The sequence below is a fragment of the Peromyscus maniculatus genome, chromosome 21 (genome assembly GCF_049852395.1).
Source record: "Peromyscus maniculatus bairdii isolate BWxNUB_F1_BW_parent chromosome 21, HU_Pman_BW_mat_3.1, whole genome shotgun sequence".
Taxonomy (NCBI): Eukaryota; Metazoa; Chordata; class Mammalia; order Rodentia; family Cricetidae; genus Peromyscus; species Peromyscus maniculatus.
In genome coordinates, this window is record NC_134872.1 from 23,796,214 (window position 1) to 23,821,807 (window position 25,594).

At 37.8% G+C, this 25,594-nt stretch overlaps 1 protein-coding gene across 6 annotated transcripts in view; it reads right to left on the reverse strand.

The window, feature by feature from the left end:
* Positions 1-25,594, reverse strand: part of Ctnna3 (catenin alpha 3) — a 1,515,753-nt gene that overhangs the window by 312,198 nt on the left and 1,177,961 nt on the right. For all 6 annotated transcript variants that reach the window (XM_042266693.2, XM_042266694.2, XM_076557108.1 and 3 more), the window contains one exon: positions 1,095-1,246. In XM_042266693.2, coding sequence (XP_042122627.1) covers positions 1,095-1,246 — 152 coding nt within the window. The remainder of the gene's footprint in view (positions 1-1,094; positions 1,247-25,594) is intronic.

The window sequence follows — 25,594 nt, forward strand, 5'->3', positions numbered from 1 at the left end:
TTTTATGTACTGCTCAGTGTAGACTATGATGTTCGTGCCATACATAGACACTTTCCGTACATTATTTATATATCCTCATCATATCTACTTCCTTCCAACTAGTGGCTAATTCCTGAAGCTTTCACAGTGAACTGTATTCATACCCACAAACTTTTCTCATACCTTATTGCAGGCATCCACCACCCTGCCTAAGGTCCTTTTATTGGATGCCAAGTGCTTTATTGGCTTTGAGCAGGAGGCTCAGGTAAATAGCCCTTAGTGTAGCATTTAATCGAGAATGAATGGTTGGGTAAATCTCAAGATTTTGTTCACCTCAGGTGCAATAATTCTGAGCTGTGTTCTACAGAAAATCAAGAGTTCAGCAGCAGGATCAACACCCATAGTGCCTCATAATAAGTCTGTAACGATTTCCTTAACACCCTGGCCTCACTTTCTCAAGCCCCTTCCTCATATACTACCGAAAATAGAAATCCATACCTCACTTTCTACCTCTTCCTTATTTCATGACATCTCTCCTATCCTTATATAAGCATTTTTTCAAAGAACTTACTTTGTTTCTTTAGTAACATTTTAAAAAACACACTTTAACATTTGAGTTAAAACAAACAATTTTGGTCTCTGTATATGCAGAGTATCTAGACCTAATGATGCAGTCACACTCTTTGGAAAGTGATTTTTTTCTCAAGTAAAGTATGCCCAGATCGGGAAGTTTAAAGGGTTTGTTGTTCCTAGCAGTTTGAAGTCACATTTCTTGCAGAATGATGTGTGAATCTATGGTCTAGGATGGGAGGACTTGGCCACAGAAACACCTTGTTTTAGCAGTGAGAACTATGCAAGCTGCCTGTTAGTGAAAGCAATCATCTTATTTCTGAGTTTTGTTGTTGTTGTTGTTGTTCTTTTGGTTTGGTTATAACCAAAGATGTAAGTCAAATAAGACTAGATCTGGCTTTGGAAAAACATTTGAGTTTTGAAGTACTGATGGATTTAAGAATTAACGTAAGACCAAAGAAAGTAAACATTTGTTGGTATCCTTCCAAACATTCCAGATGGTGAGGAATTCTGAAATAACTCAAGAGCAGGTCAAGTGGGCTTACCCGAATCATCATGACTGAACATCTGATATCGTGGATTGTGTCGTAGATCTTCTTGGAGATGTCCACAAACTGATTATCATCAAGCACAGTCAGCGAGTTCTTGCTTAAGGCATCCAAGGCAACATTGACTTGTGTCACAAACTCTGGAATCACTATGAAAATACATAATAAAGAGATTATCTCTTTTGTATTTCTGGATTCCTAGGCTTTCCAGGAAATGCAGAATTGTATCTTAAATGAGTATCTCATTGCTACGTTTTTAATATTTTAAATACAGAGAATCACACATTATGGCAGAGTTATTTCAACCTCTGGAAAGGAAAAGCAATCAAAGGCAATGAAAAGTATAGTTATAGAAATATAAAATATTCTCTTTTTCTTCATGTTATGCTTCTTTTGAATAAGCTTGAGAGCATTTCTCATTTCTAAAACTATTGAATATGAAACTCAAGAAATTGAAAAATTGATATGATGTGAAAAATAGTTGGAATAATGATGTTAAAGATATTTAAAGAAAGAAAATACCAGGCTGGCAACTTAGCTCAGCATGCCAAAGTCTTGCTGCCAATCCTGACAAGCTGAATTTGATACCTGGGATCTACAAGGTGGAAGAAGACAACCAACTCCTACAGATTGTCTTCTAATCTCTACCTGTGTACTGCGGCGTGCACACGCACTCCCATATAAGTCAATGCAATTAAAAACTTGAAAAACTAACAAGGCCTCTGAGGTGCTAAACAGAGGACTATCTAGTTATTGAAACTAATTTCTGTTATAAGAAGACTAGAAGTGTTATGAATGTTCTTTGGGTGAGATTCTCTCCATAATCAAAATAAAACACCTTGATAGCATCTTATGCACAGTAGCTCAGAAACAGCAGAACACTGACTATGTACAAGGAAGAATCTTTTTAGGTAAATCTATAGGTGTTTTTAAGTTAAGATATTAAAATAAGTATGCAATTTAAAAAAAGCTTTCCTAACTTCAAATATAAATTAAATGGGGCTAGAGAAATGTCTCAGCAGTTAGGAGCAAGTATGTTCTTCTGTAGACCTGAATTTGATTCTTACACCGACATCAGGTAGTTCAAAATCATTTGTGACTACCTCCTGGAGGGCTTAACACCTCTGGCCTCTGTGAGCCTTGTTTTTGCTTGTTTTGTTTTTTGTTTTTTCAAGACAAGATTTCTCTGTGTAGCTTTGGAGCCTGTCCTGCAACTTGCTCTTTAGACCAGGCAGGCTGTCCTCAAACTCACAGAGATCCTCCTGCTTCTGCCTCCTGAGTGCTGGGATTAAAGGTGTGCACCACCACCAGCCAGCAAACCTTTTGGATGATAGTGTCTTGAGGTGAACCTGAGAGGTCTAAACTTCCTCCATTTTACAAGCTGGGTCTAAGTTTCAATCTCTTAAACAAAGGGCTATTAAACAAACACCCTTACATTCAGGGACGAGAGATAGCATGAACAAGGCCTGAATCAGCCCTACAATGTCTCCAGGACAGTTTCTGCAACCACCTTGAAACTTACCCAAGTATGTCCAAAGATAAAACCTCAGCCAGTTAAAAGTGTACTAATGTAACTGCTGCTTGCTTAACCAATTATGTTTGAGATGACCTAACTGTTCCTAAAATTCCCCTAGCTGTGCTTAAAGGGAGCCTACATGTTCCTCTCGGGTCATCGCCATTTCGTACAGAACGATCCCCACAAACACTGGTAAATAAAAGCTCTTTGCTCTTTGCTCTTGCATCCTGTTTGAGTCTGGGGTTTTCCTTCAGAGTTTTCTCAGATCTTACAACCCAAAGCATGTGAGAAAGACATAGTCAGACACACTCTTGAGGTAACCCATTAGCAGCCAAATCCATTAATGAAAGTATTAATGGATGAATCTGTTTGTGAAGACAGTATAGATCCTTTGAAGGTTCCATTGGGATCTGCCTTTTACTATCTCATAATGAGGATTAGATTTAAACAAAGTTTTAGAGGGGTCCAGTAATAATCAAACCATAGCAACATTCTATTTTCTGCCCTGTCACCCACTGAAAGCAAACAGGTAAATGAATAATAAACCAAGTGTTTTCTCTGACTTCCTATTCCTCTTACTTGTCTCTATCCAAATATCAAGTGCAATATAGGTTATCATCTAATGGTATCCTAAATCCATTGCCAAATTGTACTCTTACTGTCTCTAGCCATCACCATCTCCTACTTGAGCCCATTCTATTGTCCTGTTACTGTTTATATTATGTTTCTTTCTTAGGATAATCAATCTTATTAATGAAACCACTTCTTTAAAGAAAAAGATGATTTGCCACAAAATCATCAGCCAATAGTTTCATGAATGAGTCATGCTGTTACTGTGATCTTAAGTGTTCAATGAATTTTTGAAACCTTTTCCTGTTTGTATCTTAGCTGCCTACCCTGGTATGTAGTAGATAAATATTTTGGTGAGTTGAGTGGCTGAAGAAATGAATGAATAAAATCTATAAAAGCCAAGCAAAAGTATAGGGACAATTTTGACTATTCAGTTTGCATTTCAATGTGATTTAGGTTTTGTTCATTTCAGAGGTACATCAAAACATATTTATGCAGGCTTCTAGAAACATTCAAATATATTGAATGAGTGAATATTTACTTATTTATTCATTTTGCAGTGTAGAGAGAGGTAGGAACTCTTAATAAAAATATGGTCAGCTATTCCACATCTCCTTCAGGTTCTAGTTGTGAACACAAACCACCCACCCAAGTCACTACCATAAACAAAGTAAGTGAATGGCTTCTGGCTCCATTAGCATTCTTTATTCACCCTAAACCCATAGTGAAGTATACGCGGTGCTCTCAAAGGCTGTTACAGACTGTTGAAGAATCCTCCTTACTCGAAACTATTTTACCAACATGCAGGCAACACATTAAGTCTTGATTGACACTTTCAATCTGTTAGCATCTCTCTAGTGGCAAAGCTGGCCCCATCATCTCTCTTCCCATTCTGGAAGTACAGATGGGAATTGCGACTTTTTCCTTAGCGTGTAACGAGTTGCTTCTCTTTCATTACCTTAAACCTCATCTGTGTCTGTGCTTCACTTAGACCCCAGTCATGTGGTTGCTTGGATTGAACTAGGAATTATTGCTCTTAATACTTCCAAGAGAACACAAAGTAAATGTATTATGATTAACTGCTTAAAGAAGACTCAGGAATATGACAAATCTGACTTGAGTTCATAGTCTACCTGGGTTTTGAGAAAATGTAGGTCTGGCAAGATGGTTCAGTCAGTGGGGAGATTACTGCCAAGTTGGGAGACCTGAGTTGGACCCCTGGGACCCACATAGTAGAAGCAAAGAATTGACAACCACTAGTTATTGTTTGACCTTCACACACACACACACACACACACACACACACACACACAGAATATAACAAATATATGCTTCTCGATCATTCATCAAAAAGAGGTACATGTCAAACAAATTCATTCTAGTCCATTGAAATGCTAAGTAAGATAAACTTCTGAGCTTTGAGGTATAGATTTATGCAAGAAATGTAGAGGTGGGGACAACACTTGGCTTGCTTCAAACAAAGACTCTTGTCTACTTCATTCACTAATCTCTAAACCAGTTCAGAATGCTCTTGGAAATCTGTGCTTTCTTTCTTCACTGTGTTCAGAATATATAGAATGACTGATAACTTTTGTTGGGTTTGCATTTTTATTTAGAGGTTCATTTTATTTGTGTGTGTGTGTGTGTGTGTGTGTGTGTGTGTGTGTGTGTGTGTGTGTGTGTAGGTACCAGAAGAGTAGTGTCAGAACCCCAGAAGCTAGTCTTACAGGTGCTTATGAGTCACTGGATATGGGTGTTGAACAGCAAACTGATCCTTTGCAGGAGCAACAGGTGGCCCTGACTGCTGAGTCATTTCTCCAGCCCTATTCTTTTGGGCTCTTAAGAAAAGTAAAGAAAAAAAAATTTAATCCTTGGGAGGCAGAAGAAGGGAAGGAGCAAGGGAGGGAGGGAGAGCAGACACCTCTCTGGGGAGGTCAGAAGGCAGCCTCAGGTTCTGGGCCTCATCTTCCACCTTATGTGAAACAGTGTCTCTCTTGTCTTTTTCTGGTTACTGCACTGAGGCAGCTGGCCCATGAGCTTCCAGGGATTTTTCCCATCTTTGCCTACCCTTTTGCCCCAAGAAGCACAGGACCTCTGGCTGTTGTGCTGTGCCTTTCTTGGGTTCTAGATGTCTCCCGGCCCTCACTGAGTTCTTACATAGATCCAAAGGGAACATGTGACATGCATGTCTAATGCAATCCTCACAGAAGTTTCGGAAGTTGGGAACTATTACTACCCTGATTGAACTGATGAGGAAACTTAGGTTATACAGCCAATCAGTGAAGGGCAGGGAAGGGAAACACTGGAGATTGCTCTCTGAACTCTAAATCTTCACTGCCTCCTTTTAATAAGTAAAGTCCTTGAGACTTCTAAACTGTGGTGCTCCTGGGAAAATTAATGTTAATTTCCTGACAATGAGATTAACAGACCTGTGGAGCCAAAGTCTACTAAGCCTTGAGCCTTTCTCCAGTAGGAACTCACGAATATTTTATCCCTCTTAATCCTTGCTAAATTTATTATGTGCATTTGAAAGTAGGTGAGGGTACATAATTACTAATTAAATAGGTCAGAAAAGAATCCAGACTCATTATAAGTGATGCTTAGGAATGACGTTACCAATTCATGTTGTCAATCACTGATAAACTCAGATTAAAATATTTGTAACTGTGCTGCTATCTTTGAAGATTACTGATGTATAGAGAAATCTGCCTTTAAAAAGTCACATAGTGTGGTGGCATTGTGTTCCCCAAAATGTTGTGTACCCTAATAAACTTATCTGAGGTCAGAGACAGAACAGCCACTAGACACAAAGGCTAGAAAATGGTGGCACTCACACCTTTGATCCTAGCATTCCATGTGTTCAAGGATACATCCAAGCATGTATCACACTCCTTTAATCCCAGGAAGTGATGTCAGAAAGCAGAAAGGTATATAAGGGGTGAGGACCAGAAACTAGAAGCATTTGGCTGGTTAAGCTTTTAGGTTTTGAGCAGCACAGTTCAGCTGAGAGACATTCGGATATGAGGACACAGAGGCTTCCAGTCTGAAGAAACAAGATTAGCTGAGAAGTTGGCCAGGTGAGGTTAGCTGTGGCTTGTTCTGTCTCTCTGATCTTCCAATGTTCACCCCAATAACTGGCCTCAGGTTTGATTTAATTAATAAGACCTTTTAAAATTCCTGCTGCAACATAGAGCTAAGTCACTGTTTTATGGTGCTCTGTTTCACAGGTGAGGAAGTGATTTATGACAGAAAGTACAACTCACCATAGAGTGGCTTCTAGAATTACTTCATTCCGTTCATTTCTTCTTTTCAACACTAATATTATAGTTCATATTTGTGTAGTATTTATGGATCCAATATGGACCCTGCAATAGAGAACTATGTGGAATCTCCAAACATCCAACTCCATGACTGGGGAAGACCTTGCCCCTTTTCAGAGATTATGCCCTCAAATTCTGACTGACTCGGACCACTTAGGACAAACCACATAGTTCATGAAAACAGCTTTTCTATCCTTCTTATAAATTCTGCCTCTACCATGTGCAAAAACTAAGAAATAAATAAAGGACTTCTAGACATAGATTTTTATGATTTTTTACAGAGAGAGAGACAGAGAGAGAGAGAGAATCATATAAGTATGGGTATCCATTGGATCTCCTGGGAGCAAGAGTCATAAGCAGTTGTGAGTTGCCTGATGTGGATGTTAGAATCACATTCCGGCCCTCTTCAAGAGGAGTATGCACTTTTAACCTTTAAGCCATCTCTTTAATCCAAGACATGGCTTACTGAAGTTGATAATTATGCCCTTAATCCTTCACAGAGATATCTTATTACATATAAATCTCTGATTACTTAATAGGTTGAGTATATTTGGGTACCTCTAGTGATAGAAAGTGACTCATTCTCTCAGTTTATACTTTCAGATTTTTTCATGTTTATGCTACTTGTAAATATTAATAATTATTTGAGTTATTTTAGGGTATCTAAATGTCTCTGAATAAGAAAAATTTATCTATTTCAAATTTTTCCATATATCACTTTATATTTAAATCACAATCACTGTTCAAATGATTTGAAAATTGACATATGTAGAAGCTAAAGCAATGACTGAGCAATTTAGAACATGAAATGTTCTTGCAGATGACTGAGTTCAGTTCCCAGCACCCATGTTGAGCAACTCAAAAACTTCCATAAGTCCGGCCTCAGGGGATCTAATGTCCACTTCTGGTCTCCACCATCACCTGCACTTATATGCACATGAACACATACAGATACATATATGTATACATAATCAAAATAAATCTTTAAAAAAGATGGACATATTTAAAGTGGGACCTGTGCCAAGGAATACTTAATGGTTTTTCTCCATAATATATTAGTTGGTTTTGGGTTACTAGGTTGTCAGCTAATTTTTTTTCTGAATTAAGATTTTCTAATGTTTAATAATTTTTATAATTATTAATAATTCTAATTATTAATTATTTAACATCAACTCCTTTACCATAGAACTACTCAGAGCACAGAAATTTAACTTTTCATGAGATGTGATAATGAGTCTTCCACATCATCCCTAATGGTGCTTTGGTACCCTGAGTTTTCCATCCCTGAGTTATACCATCTTCATGCCCAGTAAACAGAGCATAAGTGATATATGTGAACTAGTTTAACCAGGTTAAAAAGATGCTGTAGTTTCCATCTTAATCACTCTTTCCTTAATATTATCTGCTATAGAAACTATCTCTACCTTATAAACAGCCAACGGGGAGGCTAAAGTCGCCAGGAACTGGCCCTGCTAGGAAACAGCTTACAAGGATGTACAGACTTAAGCAACAGCGAGGAGAGTGGGTACCACCCTTCAGTAGCCTAGGGTGATAGCTTCGCTAAATGTTAGGAGCAAACCTAAACCAAGTCTCCCCTGGATTCTTGATGTCCAGAAAATGCACAAAATAGTCTGCTTTTTATTTATTTATTTATTTATTTATTTATTTATTTTTGGTTTTTCAAGACAGGGTCTCTCTGTGTATCTTTGCGCCTTTCCTGGAACTCACTTGGTAGCCCAGGCTGGCCTCGAACTCACAGAGATCCTCCTGGGTCTGCCTCCCGAGTGCTGGGATTAAAGGTGTGCGCCACCACTGCCTGGCTAGTCTTTGCTGTTTTAAAAGTGTGAAGTTTTTTGTTTGTTTGTTTGTTTTGTTTTGTTTTGTTTTTCACAGTGACTGACTGCAATGCAAAGAAACACTTTCCTTATGGGAGAATGGATTAGTTGGTCTGTTCATCTAACAAAGCAAATCGTATTGTATACGCTCTTGAATCTTGTTTCATTAAACTTGAATATATGGGATTTGCCTCTCATTGTGCATAGTGTCCTTTCATCCTTATTGGTGGGTACTATGCCACTGCGCATTGATACAACTGTTTATCAATTTAGTGCAGCTGTAAACACATTTATACAGAGATTAGTGAGATAGGTCTGTCGGTAAAGTACTTGCTCTGCAAACATGAGAACCCAAGTTCCATCCCAGCACACAGATGAACTGAGCATGACCTGAGCAGGCTGTGACCATACAGCTAAGGAGACAGAGGTTTCAGGAATGCAAGAGATTTGCTTGGCCAGTCAGCCTCCCTTATTCAGGGAGCTGCAGGCCTTAGAGAGAGATCTTGTCTCACTGAATAAACAGGGTGGATGCCTCATTACAAATAATATCTGAGATTCATTGCTGGCTTCCACACACACGCACACATACCTCTGGCCCTCTCTCCATACATACTCACACACCCACACAATTAAATAAGCAATAAATAAATAAATAAGTGCATATATTTTTGGCAAATATATGTATATATTTTTGAAGAACTTATCTAAGAATTCACTTCCTTGGCCACAGTCTATGTAGATAAGCATTTTAGCTGTGCCATGCCCTTAATACTTGATGTATCCATCTTCTGGCAGCCTCTATATGATTAGACATTATTTAAATCTATAGTACTTGATAGAATTTTACTTGTGAAGATTATGAGTTACTTTGGTCTTTTATATATTATTTGTCCTTAAGTTTAGATTCCATTTTCCCCTTGAGACTTGTGTGCCACGATATGTCTTGTTCAAACTCAATCCTTAATTTCCCTAGTTTCTCTCATCAAGAAAAGTAAACAGTAGAGAGAGAGAAATAAAGAAGGAAAGAAAGAAGAAAAGAAAGAAAAAAGAAAGAAAATGAAAGAAAGAAGGAAAAGAGAAAGGAAGGAAGGAAAGGAGGAAGGAAGGAAGGAAGGAAGGAGGGAAGGAAGGAAGGAAGGAAGGAAGGAAGGAAGGAAGGAAGGAAAGAGGGGGAAAGACTTTCCATTTGTACAGATTTTGTAGCTCATTGGGACAAAGATTCAACTACTGGCATCAGGAAGAGAATTCTAAAAGAAAGGCATTTTGAGAAACATAGGCAGATAACATGGGGGGAGAATCTAGAACAGGAAATGGAACTTATTCTAATCCATACTATTAAAGCAGCCTTTGATATGTGGCTCAAGAGTCTTTGGGAGAACATAGAGTCAGCCCCAAGTCTTCAAACTCCAGCTGTCGATGCCCAGTTGACTATGGTTGAGAATGAAAATAGTTATCTTTCCAACTGTGATAACACATTAATTTTCTGCTTATCATTCAAAATCATGATTATGTAAATTCATCTACAAAACTCTCTATGACCAACACCTTGAAGCCTGTCTCCAACTATATTAGACAAGTCTATCTTCTGGACCTGCTAATACTTCAGATATTTGTGAATTAACATTTTTCTCCATTTCCAGCTAATTTCTGTGTGTGATTCCTTTTTTACTTGATATTTTTAAGGAATGAAGTTTAAAATAGTAATAATAAAATGTTTCTGCCTCCAAATGTACATGTTTTCTTGTGCCCAGCAACTTTAAAGAATCGTCTTAACATTTTCATCAGGAAAATGGTAGATACTGGAGTTAGAATTTAAGCACAGACACAAAAACTAGAAGCCTATATCCATTTCCACAGTGTTGTACTGACCAGAAGTGAGAGTATCCACCCTAATACACATCAACAAAGCTGCTGAGGATGAAGGGAAAGGCTTCATCTTTAAAAGAGAAACTATGATATCTAAAATATGAAAATATGTTGACCTTAGAATTTCCATGAACAAAGTTGCTCACTGAAAGAGAAAGGAATGATGAAAATAATACCTTTGAATTCGAAGAGAATTTTATTTTAAATGTGGGATTCAGTGCTCCATCAATCTACAAGTTGAATGCATGGCAGGATTATTTCAGATGTCTATAGACCCCACTATTTGATTTCCATGAACTCTCTATTAAGAAGAAATATGGATGGTTTACTGTTAAGACAAGAAGTCAACAAAAACATTGGGCTGACAAGATAGCAGAGTTAATATAATAGGATAACACTAGAGGTGTGTGTGTGTGTGTGTGTGTGTGTGTGTGTGTGTGTGTGTGTATGTGTTTTGAAACATTGAGACAATAAATGAACATGGAACAATTTTGCGAGTTAGGGTTTTTTTTGGGGGAAATCTTATTTTAAGATGTGTTACTTTTGTTTATGTTGTATTTGTTAACTCTGTGAAGCTGTGATACTTTGCCTGTCTCAAACATCTGATGGTCTAATAAAGAGCTGAACAGCCAATACCAAGGCAGGAAAAGGGATAGGTGGGTCTGGTAGGCAGAGAGAACATATAGAAGGAGAAATCTGGGAGGAAAGAAGAAGTAGCCAGAGAAGGAGGAAGACTCCAAGGGCCAGCCACACAGCTATACAACCATCAACTGAATAAGAAAGAAAGGAATACAAAAATAGGGAAATGTTGCCGGGCGGTGTTGGCGCACGCCTTTAATCCCAGCACTCGGGAGGCAGAGCCAGGTGGATCTCTGTGAGTTCGAGGCCAGCCTGGGCTACCAAGTGAGTTCCAGGAAAGGTGCAAAGTTACACAGAGAAACCCTGTCTCAGAAAAAAAAATAGGGAAATGTATAAGCCTAGAGGCAAAAGACAGACAGGATAATTTAAGGAAAGCTGGCAAGAAACAAGCCAAGTTAAGGCTAGGCATTTATAATTAAGAATAAGCCTCCGGGTGTGCAATTTGTTTGGGAGTTGGTTGGTGGGCTCCCTAAAAGCATAGAAACAACTAATAACAAACAGGATTCTCATTAAGGAAGCAGGGCAACATTGTTATAGAATGAGACAATAATAAGACAAGAAAAATCCAATGACCGTGGATTGCAATGGAGCTACTATCTTGACTCACACATTTATATTCTATATTATATATAAGATGTATGTTACCTCTTCTTTAAGGTTGAAAATGAGATGAGATAGCACATCTTGCTCTGCTTACTTTCACATATACTTTAAAAAGAAAGTCTCGCTTGGTAAAGAAAGAATAAGGTAACTTGTCACCTCTAAGAGACAAAGAATGAGAAGCAGAGATGTGGGGATAAGCTGATCTAAGAATACTTTTATATATTTGTAACTTTGGTGAGTATGTTGTGACTCCATAATTTCAAAAGATAAAACTGGGAAAATAAGTATACACACACACACACACACACACATACACATACACACACACACACATATACACATACACACACACACACACACACACACACACACACACACACACACACACACACATATATATATCCTAAAAACCAAACTCAAATAGCATCATATGAAGAACTGGCTATATTGTGAACTGTCAAGGTATGCACAATTGCATTGTTCACATTTTGGTATGAAGCTGCTGGTCATGCTGAGCTCACAGTTAGGAAGTAGGGAGACATGAACATGGCTGGTAAGTTGTTTTCTTTGTTTCCTTCAGTCCAGCACCTCAGCAATGGAATTGGTGCTGCCCATCTTGAGGGTAGATCTTCCCAACTTAGGCAAATCTCTTTGGAAAACCCTCACAGACACACCTGGAGTTTGTTCTAGATATTTCTAAATCACATCAAGTTGATAGTCCAGGTTACCCATCACAAGCATCTAATATGATCAGCACTGTCATGAAGCTGGACACCAGCTCTCAGTCATTGGCAGTATTCTTTGTTTTATTGCCAACATACACTCTCCTTAATAGAAATGTGGGTGAACTCAGTAAGAAATGTTTTCATACTTTGCATTCTGAAAAATTAAAAATATCTTTGTTATATAGTGTTCATCATTGAAAACTGTAGGATTCCACACTTGGTGACATTAAACCTATCACATACAGCATATAATTAGGATATATGACATTTTAATTCTAACTTGTATATTTTATTCTGAAAGGACTTTTAATTATTTTTAAGCTGATTCTAATATTATTGTGAAGGAATATGGACTAAATCTCATTGATGACTGTGATTACATTACCTGAATTAATAGGTTTTTCCTGTACTGCATAAAAACTTGTTATATGCAAAGGTACAAAATGCAGAATTTTAAAGAACAAGTTCATTTTTCTTGTATCTGATCTTCATTTATCTTGAATCTTTGTACAACTACAATCAATATTTAAAACTTCAGGAAACCTAAATTAATATGGTTTAAATACCTAAGTATGTTTAATTCATAGGCATTGTTCTAGAAGGCAGAGTAGAAACTGATTATAAGATTTTGAATAAGAAATTGATGCACACCTTTTACTAATGCTGGTTGAATACATTAAAAAAAACCCTCACATTTACTCAGAGCAACCAAAATAACCTTTTTTATATAAGTATTTATCTCATAATTTCTCCTCCTTTGTGAAGCTGTATACCCATGTGTTATTTGCAAGTACTTTTAATCAGACAACTAAAGAGGAATATTTATACGTATGCTTTAAGATCTGTAAATATTTAAGGAAATCCAGTAAACTAGGACTATGAAAGAGGAAAGAGGGATGAAGGAAAAGAGAGCCAAGGAGCTGAAGTTATCGTCTCCAAAATGAACAAATTGGTCATTTGTTCTGTGTGAGCACAGAAATGTTCTCTGCTCGTGTCGTGCACCGTGCTCACTTCTGGTTACGCTTACTCATAAGCAGAAAGACGTTTAGAGACACTGGTGAGTAGGAAGGTGGGAGATGGTGGGGGTAGATGCAAGGAAGACAGAAAAGACAGTTGGAAGAAAAATATCTGTTAAACAGGTACAGGGTGGTGCTGATTTGTTACTCACAGAAATGGAGACTTGAGTTCTATAATTCTTCTGATTCCAAAAATGAATTCAAACAACTTAAAAAACAGAGCCCTGGATTACTTTGAAATAAGAATACTTGATTAGAGGTCAGACATGAACCAAAACTGGGGACAAAAAGCATCGTTTTATGACATCCTAGTGTCAGGGTCTGGTCTCTGGCATTCTTAGCAAACAATAATGTAATGAGATGCTTGGTTGTGTTATCCACGGAAAAGAAACTGGCTGCTTAGACATGTTCACTAAGAGAAATTTGAAGGGCTGGGGACGTGCTCACAGGAAAACAGCACCTGCTCCACTTACAGAGGATCTGAGTTTGGTTCGCAGCACCCACATCAGGTGGCTCACAACTACCTGTACTCCAGAGGATCTGACAGCCTCTGCTGACCTACATGGACACTCACATTCATGTGCATATACCCTCATGCAGACACCCACACACATAATGTAAATAAAAATGAAACCTAATATAAAAAGATAAATTTGGCGCCGGGCGGTGGTGGCGCACGCCTTTAATCCCAGCACTCGGGAGGCAGAGGCAGGCGGATCTCTGTGAGTTCGAGGCCAGCCTGGGCTACCAAGTGAGTTCCAGGAAAGGCGCAAAGCTATACAGAGAAACCCTGTCTCGAAAAACAAAAAAAAAAAAAAAAAAAAAGAAAAAAGAAAAATTTGAACAGCCTTTTCTTAAAAATGTGTATTATGAAAACTAGGTGTATCATTTTTATATTTATTATGGTATTAATTCTTCAATTTCTTCAATGGATGCCAGAGGGGGTAGTTTGCAAGAGAATAGGATTCATAGGGGAAAGAAGGGGAGTAGCAGAGATCGATGGGTAAAAATATACACACAATACAATGTAAATATGTGAGGAATTGATTAAAGAAAAAAACATGCTCAGGGACATAATTTACAGATCTCTAAATTAAAGTTGCATCTCTAGCTTACCATAGTCGATTTTCAAACTATATTGGACTACCTCACACAGAGAGTGAAAGTCCACAAGTGTATATTATAACTTCTCTGCTTTAGCTAGTTACACTGTTTCATATTTTATTTATGTGTTATACATTCTATGAGGCTGCTATTTTGAATTTAGCTATAGTATTGAATCAATCACAACAGAAGATTATTTGCAATATCTTTCACATATGTGTGTTTTGTCTGCAGGTATGTCTGCACACCACATGTACGGAGGCCTGAAGAGGGCTAGATCCCTCAGGCTAGAGTTACAGATAGCTGTGAGCCACTATGTGGATGCTGGTGATGGAACACGAATCTTTTGAAGAGCAGTCAGTGTTCTTAGCTGCTGAACCATCTCTGCAGCCTCCAGAAGATTCTTTTGTTTAGACAATATCAGCCCCACCTTCACAGAGTTAAAATCCTAGAAGTGTGAGAGGATTGCTTTGTATCTGTTTCTTCAATGATGTTATAATTGAACATAGAGGGTTCTCCTATTTAATAGGTAATGCATAACTTATCTCAGCATGACTTTTGATAAAAATTAAAACAACTTATTGGAAACTTATGTCAGTGGTGAGTTATGTCTCAAGGAATGACCACATGGGGCCATGAGACAATAGAATTTGCATTTATTTTAGATACAAGTACTGAGAGGGTAAATTCACATCTTCTGTGAAAAATAATTTAATTTGTCTGTTTTGTTTCATTTTTTAAAAATGTATAACCATCTCATTATCTCAGAATAGTCTGAAATTTGCTATGAAGTTTGAATACCCTGCCTCCACCTCCACCTCCCATGAATTCCACCTCCCATGAATTCCATGAATTTCATAATTTGTATTTAAATAATTAGTAGGAACAATTTTATACTTAAGTCTTATTCTAAGATCCATGTGGTTTTTTTCTCCACTTCCTACTGATGGACATCTTTGGAGCTCGGTTTCTTTCAAATACTAGATCTCTTAGAGTGAGTATTCTTCCCTTTTCTTAAGCCAGAATGATGAAACCAATCCTGTAACTCAAATATAGTTGAAAAGACAACTACATCACAGCACAGATGTTGGTCACAACTTTATTTTATTTATTTCAGATTCAAATATTAGGAGGAAGATCTGGAAAGTTTATATTTACCTACAAATAGACCATATAACCCATGCTCCTATTAATAATAATGACTTTTCTTTCATCTCAGTGTCTCACTTGAAATGATGATTTTATGGTAGGTGATATTATTTCAATTGCAAAGACACATTTTAGAATGACTGTTATTAAAAGTTTAATTAATTTAAACCTGGTGATGATGTCACATGCCTTTAATCCCAGCACTTTGGAGGCAAAAGCAGGTGGATCTCTGAGTTTGTGGCCCATCTGGTCTACAGAGTGAGTTCCAGGACAGCCAGGACTACACAGAGAAACCTTGTCTCAAAAAACAAAAAAAAAAAGTTAATTTTGTTATATTTATTGTTTACTATGTGTTTATTTATTTATTGTGGGGTGTGTGTGTGTGTGTGTGTGTGTGTGTGTGTGTATGTGTGTGTGTGTGTGTGTGTGTGTTGATGTATGTGTGGAGGTCAGAGTACCACTTTCAAGAGTTAGTTGTGTACTTTTAGGATGTAGATCTCAAGGCTTGAAATCTGGACTTTAGGCTTGACATCAGAAGCCCATACTCACTGGGCCTTGTAGCCAACCCAGATTACTCCATGTAACATACAATGTGAGCTGAAAAGAAATACCAAAATTAAAATAAAAGTCATAAGATGTCAGGTATTTGGAGGATGATTTCACCTGCCTGGTCTTAAATAAGTATTGGCTCTTTCTACAACGAAAATGTATAAGTGTTCTTTCTTTCTTTTTCTTTCCTTTCCTTTCTTTTTCTTTCCTTTTTCCTTCTTTCTCTCCTTCTTTCTTTTCCTTCCTTTATTTCTTCTTTCCTCCTTTCTTTATGTCTGTCTTTCCTTCCTTTTTTCCTTTATAAATATTTAACCCTATCTCTGAATATGTCTATTCATCCTATCTTATCAGTGCTTTTGTCTAGATTCTATGTTGCTTAATAGCATAAACATTTGCTATAATTTAGCTCTTGTAATATTGGCCTGTGTGATGATTCTGAATTCTGCTTGCAAGCAATGATATGGGAAACCAAGTGAAGCATTTGAATTAGATGATATATTTCCATCTTTTCCTATGTCTTCCAGCAACAATCTTTGCAAATAGAAGTCTCAAGTTACTACAGGGTTCTCTAATTTTATTTTCAAGGCTCACTCTCACATACATAAACCTTAAATGTCTCTCAAAAGGAGTGAGTCATGGACAACTTGCAATTCAACATGCTACAAAAAGACATCATCATACCCTTTTTACCAAATTTACAATGGTACCTGTGATTCTCACCTTGGTAAATGTAACTGTCACACACTCAGGCACCTAAATAAAATGGGAGTGTTCCCTTTTCTTTTATTTTCTTTTATGTATTCTCCCTCATCAAGTTTGTTTGCTTTTTTATCTTGTATAATTCTAAATTTAAAAAAAAATCTCCAAATTGTCATTGCTATTGCTGTAGGTTGAATCTTTCTCAACTCTCCCCTTGGTTGAGAAGATGGCCTAACACACTTACTGTGCCTAGTTCTCAGATCAATCCTCACCACTGTCACAGCAATTGTACTGACCCTCAATGCCCTCCATTTTCCAGACTTGGTTAAAACTCTTAACGGATGCTTATTATAGAAAAGATGTTGCCCTCATCTTGTCCTCGACCCCATCTCCAACAACTCCATTTACTGTTCTATGCATGATAAAGATGCAAAACACTTTGTGGTTTTTCTTGCACATTCCATCTTATTCACACATCTCTGTATTTGCTCTGTAAAGCATGTCCACCTTCATGTCCTCCCTTATGGCAAGTCTTTCTTTTTTATGGGTACAGAATGGAGATGATTACTATTTGGGGAATCTCTGGAGTTTGCACCCAAAATTTATGGGTTAGAAATGCAGGCTCCAAACATATATGGTACTGATACCGAGGATGAAGTCTTTCAAAGATGCTTCAGAGTGGGTAAACTTGAGAGGATAATCTCTATAGTAGTATTTGCGGCTATGTAAGAGGGACCTATGTTAGGCCACATTCTTTCCCACTGTGATGATTTCTGGCATTTTTTGATGCAAGGAGAAGGTCCTCACTAGATGCTGATGCTTCTCAGTCTCCACAACTGTGATAGGAGTACATTGCTAGTCTTTATGAAACTTCCCATTTTCTATATTTTGCTATGCTAGGAGGCTAATGCAGATTCAATTATGATTGATCTCATTATCCATTCTGTGTCAGAATGCACTACTGTGCCCTGTATTCTCACTATATTATATTTCTTTTAAAAAAGAAACCCACTAGTATGCTAGGTATTCATCACTCTGTTGGATGTTCATAGAAAGCAACATTTACATACACATATGTATTTAATTTGTACTCCAGAAGTTGTACAGTTTTATGGCTGGAAATTCAAATGGGATTTTCATTTCAAAATGCTACATCTACAACTTCACCAGAAGTCAAAGTCAGAGGGATTTTTGTCAAATCGGATGTCACCCTGTGCTGGGTCACTTCACATGGAAATACTGACTTCTCTAGCCTCTTCTGTTCCTCTCCACTAAAGCTCTGCTACAGCCCGTGGCTTCCCCTCTGCAGTGCACACACTGTACATTCAGTGCATTGCTGATGCACAGAACTCTGAAGTTAAGAGGATTAATTAGGATAAAACCCCAAATACTCAAAGCTACCACCAAATCCCCTGTATCAGCAAAAGTGCGCAGAAAACCTTACATTTGAGGCACACCAAGCTGCTCAGAGAGCGTTTTATTATTTCTAACCCTGAACATCTGTAAGTCATCAGAAGGCTGCTTAGAAAACGAAGACAGAAAGTATCTAAAAGCATATTTGCCTTTCTTAACTTTAATGCTCTTGCACCTATCTGATCCTTCCTCCCCCATCTGTTTATTATGTTAAGGAGTCCATTGTCCTCAAGCCACCTTTAGATGCCCGGATATCCCTAGACAAGAGCTATGACTTCCTATTTCCAGCTGTCCCTTTCTGCCTATATGTACATTATTTTTTCTACTACAGAAGACAAATCACTTAAATATTTATTGATACATATGTATAATTATCTCTATTTTAAAGCTATCAAAACCAAAGTTCTGTCTCATTAAACAGAAATGCCTGCAATTCCATAGCAAGTAAAACTTACAAGTACATGTAAAGGTGATATTTTTTTTTTGGTAAATCATACCTTTCAGTACTAAAATCTCTTTGAAGATGAAACAAACACATGGCTCACTACCTGATGGCCACAGGTTTAGACATGCATTCTGGTGTAATCCAAGGAACTAGTTAATTAAATATAGGCCTGAATTTCCTGTCAGCTCTAGAATCCAGATCAGAACAACGGACCTGTTGTTACTGGAGAATGCTACACTTCAGAGGATTAAAACTAGAAAAAGTAGAATTTAGACTGTAACTTCTGCTAATGTTGTAAAATGTCAGAAAGGCTAAAAGATGCCACCAGTTAGTGGTTTTACCAGTTTATTCTTAATTTGTCAGGAAATTAACTGCCCTTAATGGTAAGATTCTGATGTGACTCTCAATGGGAAACTGAACCACAGCAACCTACATATAGGATAAAGCTTCTATTTAATTTTTTTTTGGGGGGGGAGTCAATATTCTTGGTAAAACTGACTATTTCAAAAGAGACTTTTGTGAGAATATGACATTTTCTAGGAAATTAGACTTGCCTCAATTAGCCATGAAGTTAAGAGCTTTAGAGTTTTTAACCAGATTTTGGGGAGAACTCGTGTACAATCCAATAACGATCATCATTTTATCCCTCTGAACCCTCCCTATCATTAAGACAGGTTTTAATTTAATGTGCTCCAGCTTCTTCACTTGCGGCATGCTTGAAATACAATTTGATCGTCTGGTCATAATTCACTTGTCTGAAAAAGATGTTTTCAGAGTGGTTTTTAACTCAGTTCCCATGAGAGTGTCTCAGGAGGCTTTGCAGATGGGAGGAGACAACAGCACTGGGAGGAGCCTGAAGGGACCAGTGTGGCTTCCCACACCTATGCTGCTTCATAGAAAGTAACTCTTTTGTCATCAGATTTATGTAGTATGGTTCTATTTCATTATAATAAAAGGGTGTAACACACAAACACACATGCACACACACACACATGCACACACACACACATGCACACACACACACACACACACACACACACACAGAAAGAGAGAGAGATTGGAAATTTTTTTTTAACATAATGGCCATAGAAGGGGTGTATGAAATAGATTATTAAGCTGAAGCACCAAGATGTTCGTCTACTACTGGGCAAGGCAGTTCATGAAGGGCTGAATGTTGGCAACCGTGAGGAGGAGGAGGCGGTTGCTTCTGATACAGAGGTTGAGGGGAGTTGGAAAGGGAGTGCTCAATGACCAGAGTATCCATGCCAAATTCTGGCAGAAACAAAGAGATATGGACCCTAGTGAAGAAACCAGACGTGGAACAAAGATCTTTGAGACAAAGTACTGTCTGTTTGTGTTGAGTTTAGGTAACCTAAAATTCCAGCGATCTATCAGAGAGAGGAGGGATGCAGAAGGAAAGACGGAGGGGAGAGGCTGGGGCATAGACAGTAACAAAGATCAAAGGAACATTTGCACGGAAATAACATTTGAAGCCATGGCATTAAGACTGCTCATGGGATTTTAAATATGTTTGTAGTTAACAAAGGTGACATGGGTAAGGCAGGGACAGAGTTAATATGCAGCTATTTGTTTTTGCATTAAAATCTATTATGTACTTCTTTTTTTTTTTTTTTTTTTTTTTTTTTTTGGTTTTTTCGAGACAGGGTTTCTCTGTGTAGCTTTGCGCCTTTCCTGGAGCTCACTTGGTAGCCCAGGCTGGCCTCGAACTCACAAAGATCCGCCTGCCTCTGCCTCCCGAGTGCTGGGATTAAAGGCGTGCACCACCACGCCCGGCTCTATTATGTACTTCTTGTGCTCTTTTTTTTCAGCAGTTTGAAAGTTGAAACAGAATCAAACCACCTCTTAGCATATCATTGGCTTTTATGACCAAGAGGGACTCTGTTATTCTAGCACTCAGTTTATATAATGTGTGTGAAATAATATATGTACCACTTGAGAAAGAAATATGGAAATCAAATGATTATTGAATTGAAGAATCGAAGTATTTATTGTCAATTGAAGAATTGACAATATTACATTTTAATAATGTTATCATAATAAGCCTTATTTCTTTTTTCCATCATTCATTAATGAAACTGCATTCATTTAGTACATATAAGAACTATAAATCTTACTCAAGCATTCTAAAAATTGGCTGAACTATGTAGTCATTGACCTACTAATCTCTCTACAGACAACAGTCAGAACTGGATCTGTATTAAGAACTGAGTTTCAGAAATCCTATCTACATTCAGAAAGGAGATAACTATGTCTCACTGACAAGATGGGGGAACACAGGCATTGCAATTAAAAGACTGGGATTATAGATAGATACAGTTATTGATTGCATGTATGGAGGTCTCATACAGAGAGAATTATGCCTTCAGAGACCATTTGCAACAAAGCAATGTCAGCATCTAACTGTAAAACAAGAAAAAACTCCAAGGCCCCCTCCCCACATAGGACACATCAAATCCAGATGTGTCTGACCCAAAGGCTACAAGGCTACAAATGTCATGCTCTCTGTGGAGTGACTGCCGCTGTCAACCACAAAATGGGCTCTCTGCTGGCAAGGACAGCAGGTCACATATCCCAGTTATTGCTCAGAAAATAACCTGTCAGCACATCATCTGGACACAGTGGACAAGATAATTGTCCCAAGTTCTGTCAGATGAAAAGTCCCAGGCATCTGAGGTAGTAGCAATATGAGACATGATACATTCTTATTAAAATTATCTCTCACTGCCCTTACTGTAGTAGAGAATGCTCTGAAGGTGGTGGTGACATTTCATGACATTGACTGCTTCTTTCAAATCTTTCTTGCTGCATGAGGTGTACATATAGCTTTTGTCATTAATCATTAAGTCAGGTTGAATGTTAGCTGTGATAAAAGCCAGTATAAAAGCTGATCCTGGTGGCATGTGCTTATAATTCCAACACTGGGGAGGTATGTCAAGGTGGATTCTTGGGGCTCCCTTGTCAGCCAGCCTAGTCAGTGTGGTGTGTCTCAAAATAAATAAGAAAGAAAGGTGGATAACACCTGAGGAATGGCACCCAAGGTTGTCTTCTAGCCTCCATATGTAAACGTATATACCTGTACCTACATGTCTCTCTCTCTCTCTCTCTCTCTCTCTCTCTCTCTCTCTCTCTCTCTCTCACACACACACACACACACACACACACACACACACACACACACACACTGCAACACATAGAGCCAACACACTGATTGCATTTTCCACTTGTCTTTTTTGGTCAACCAAAATTGAATAATAGATAACACTGTGTATATAACTTCCGAGTCTATGAAGGTATATTCAGTTAGCTGGCAAGGAAATTAGCTCATTATTTGAAAAGAATTTTTAAGGATTTCAAGGAAGAAGCAAGTAGATAAAATTACCCCGTCAGAGCGTTTCATGGCTCTTATGGGATAAAGGTAAAACTGTATGACCTGTATGACTCCTGTTGTACTTTCTCAGCTATTGATTTCAATTTCTGATTGATAAAGGTATTGAAATGGTAATGAGATTTTCTAAAACATGAGTTCACATGTTTCTTCTTCCTCATATCAGAGCCACTGTGCTCCAAAATATTAATACTTAAATGTGGGGCACACTTTCTGTTTACCCTTAGAAGTTTGCATAGTTAATGTTGGAATCATAAAAGCTTATCTTGTTCACTGGCTTGTTTTGTAAAGTAGACAGACTCATGTGAGGTTTTATTTTTTTATTTTTTTTTTTATTTTTTTTTTTTTTTGGTTTTTCGAGACAGGGTTTCTCTGTGTAGCTTTGCGCCTTTTCCTGGAACTCACTTGGTAGCCCAGGCTGGCCTCGAACTCACAGAGATCCGCCTGCCTCTGCCTCCCGAGTGCTGGGATTAAAGGCGTGCGCCCGGCTCATGTGAGGTTTTAATCTGGGGGAAGATTATCTGTGTGGATTCCAAGATCCTACTTGAAGAAATGTTGTGACATTTTAGAAAATGTTGGCTAAGCATTGCTCTTCTCCCTAGCTTTAAAATAAAAATCATAAGACAAGAGATTTGAAAGGCTTGATAATAAATTAAAAAGTGGAAATACTCAGGGTGCAATACTTTAAAAACAAGATGCATCAAATTGAAATCAGAGAGTTGGACACTTTATTCTTACTTTGATGAAAAACATTGGTTAAAAATACTAGTGAGTGAATCTTGGGAGATGGTTCAATAGGTGAAGAGCTTGTCCCACAAGCATGGCTGGAGTTTGGCTCCCAGTACAAAATAAAAGGCAGACAACCATGATGCCTTGCCTTTAATAACAGCATTTAGCAAATGGGGAGCCAAGCCAGAAATATTCAGAGAAGGATGGCTAGTTAGAACACAGGAATGAACCAGAGCTGAAGGTAGAGGCCCTCTCACTGTCTAAAGTGAGGAGAAATCCATAAAGACATCCATTTCCAACCTTTGGCCACTTCATGTGTGCGCACACATTTGCAAATACAAACTCAGATAGGTTTGACCACACACATGAGGATAAATTATATATATATATATATGTATATACATATATATATATAATATTACATATTATATATGATATATATAATTTTAAAAATATTTATATTATATACTTCACATAAAAAAGCATTGAATGAATTTGTATCCAATTTCTTTTGAAAACGGACACTATTTTGTTGTTGTTGTGAGCAGTACTCAGTTAATGCTATAGTATTCAGTGAGCTGAAATTTTAATACAATGTAATTTATAGTAGATAGAGTCTGTGCTTTTACATATAAGTTTATAAACCAACTGAAAGTACAGCCATAAATGATGGGAAATGGAGGAAATTTAATCCTACATAATTAGTAACTAGGAAAGTAGAATCATTCCTATAAGATCCAGCTTTCAGATCAATACAAAATAATTTCTGGGAAATTATGAAGACATAGAACAACGAAAAACAGGCACAGAATAAAGTTAGACATGTAATTTGAGATTTTGTACATTAAAATGTAGGGTTTACATCTGTCCCAAAATTATGTGGTTTCTTATCTCCTTCATTCAGGAAATCATTCTATTTTCTCATCCCCATGTCCTCCCACCCATGTTTATAGAGACTCCAGGGTCTTCATCCTCCAAATTAGAACACTTTCAGCAGCCTGAAGAGCATACCCAGATGAAAGGGACTTTAGAAAGAGATGTTTCTTGTAGTCTGATGTAATATTCAGGCAATCACTGTGGATCCTACAGCTCAGCAGTATCAACTGAGATCCAGGCTCCACCCCTGTGTGTACTCTGTAGTCTTCTCAGTGTTGGCTTTTGTCCTTAGGCTTCTCCCTGCATGGCTGCAAACCAGTTACTGCAGCCAAGCTTCAAGTCTGCACATAGCCAAAGGCAGGAGGGAGGGAGGGAGGCCATGAGGAGAGCAGTCAGTATCTGCTTGTTTATCCAGGAAGAAAAATCCCCAGTATCTTATCCTTATTCTCTGTTATCCAGCTTAGGGTATCATAACCACAACTAGCAGCAAGGAAAAGAGATATCTAACACTTTGTAAATAATATAAGCAGATTAAGCATTTTGGATGGATTAGGAGCCCAGAATGATGAAGTCCCTTTCAACTCCAAACACTCATCATGTATTTAAAATACTTTTAACAGAACTCGCATCAATAAGTAAGCCAGTTCACAGTAGTGGTGGAAATCCAAGAGCCAGATAAAATCTGGCAAGAGACTATCAGCCAGTAATGAGGCCTCTATGAAAGCTATCCTACGTGTCATGTCAAAGCAGGGTTTTTGACTTAATAAAACGACATTGTTATTCTTTGTTATATGAAAGATGAGATTTGACATGAGAAGGGATATTAAGGTTCTCCAATTTCATGGGCTATGTTTAGTGAAATGATTCAAGGAAGTGAGAAGTTCCCATTTGCGTCCACAGATTTTTCTGCATAAACTAAAAGATGTGAAATGGAAATTCAGGTGACTATGAGTGATATGAGGGCAATGAAGAATAAGCTAAGGAGTGAGTGAAAGCACTTTTGACTCTGAGCTAAATATCAGGTGGATATAACTTCTCAAAGAAAGGGCCTTTGAGCAGTGCCATATTTTATTTCTTAGTTAAACTGACGTTGTTTGCAATAATTCTGTCCAAAGACAGATATTTGCTTGTGAAATTCTGAAAACACAAGGGGGAATCTGAGGATGTAATTCAGATAGAATTACTTACGTTAATGCTGTTTGGTTTCTTTACTAATTGTATATCCAAGTAAATAGTATTTAAATACCTTTCCCTCCTCCATTTCTACTTCTAGAATACAAAATTGTATCACACACACACCAGGCCACCTAGGACCAGAAAGCCGAGATATGGCAGACACTAAGGACATTTACCAAGGCCACTGCTTTAAAATCTGACGTATTTCTCAAAAAACACGTGCTAAGAATCAACATTATATTTTCTCATTTCCCGCTGATAGACTTTAGGAAGTAAAATAAATAAATAAATAAATAAAGATGAATTTGCAAGGGACTACTTGGAGCCTAAGATTTACGTGGGAAAGACATCTTGTTCTCATCTACCATCTGCCATTTTGGGGCCCCTGATGGTATGAGCACTCAGGCCTAGTTTCTGGTGCAGGGTGAGGGGGTGACAGTGCAGAATGTGAGAACAGACAAACATGACGGAAGTGTATGCACTGACTTTCAGATGTTAGGCAGAGAACCTTGTCTGACAGTGCACAGTGAAATTCTCTCTAACCAGCTCCTGTAAATTGTAATAAACTGTGTGTTTATTAACTCTTCTAGGAGTGCCCCCCTGCCCCCGCCACGATTGGTTCATTATTATGTAAGCAAATCTACATACAAGTTTCTAACAGAGCAGTGGAATGGTATAGAGTCTACTGTCCCAAATGTGCTCTTTTGTCTGTCTCTAAAAAAATCAAGGAAGTTTATACAACAGCAATGTTAGAGGGACGATACCTGCAGATAAGTCTTTAAACAAACCCTTTAATTGAAGATAGACAGTGTCTTAGTTAGCATTACTATTGTTGTGGTGAAATCCCATGAACAAAAGCAA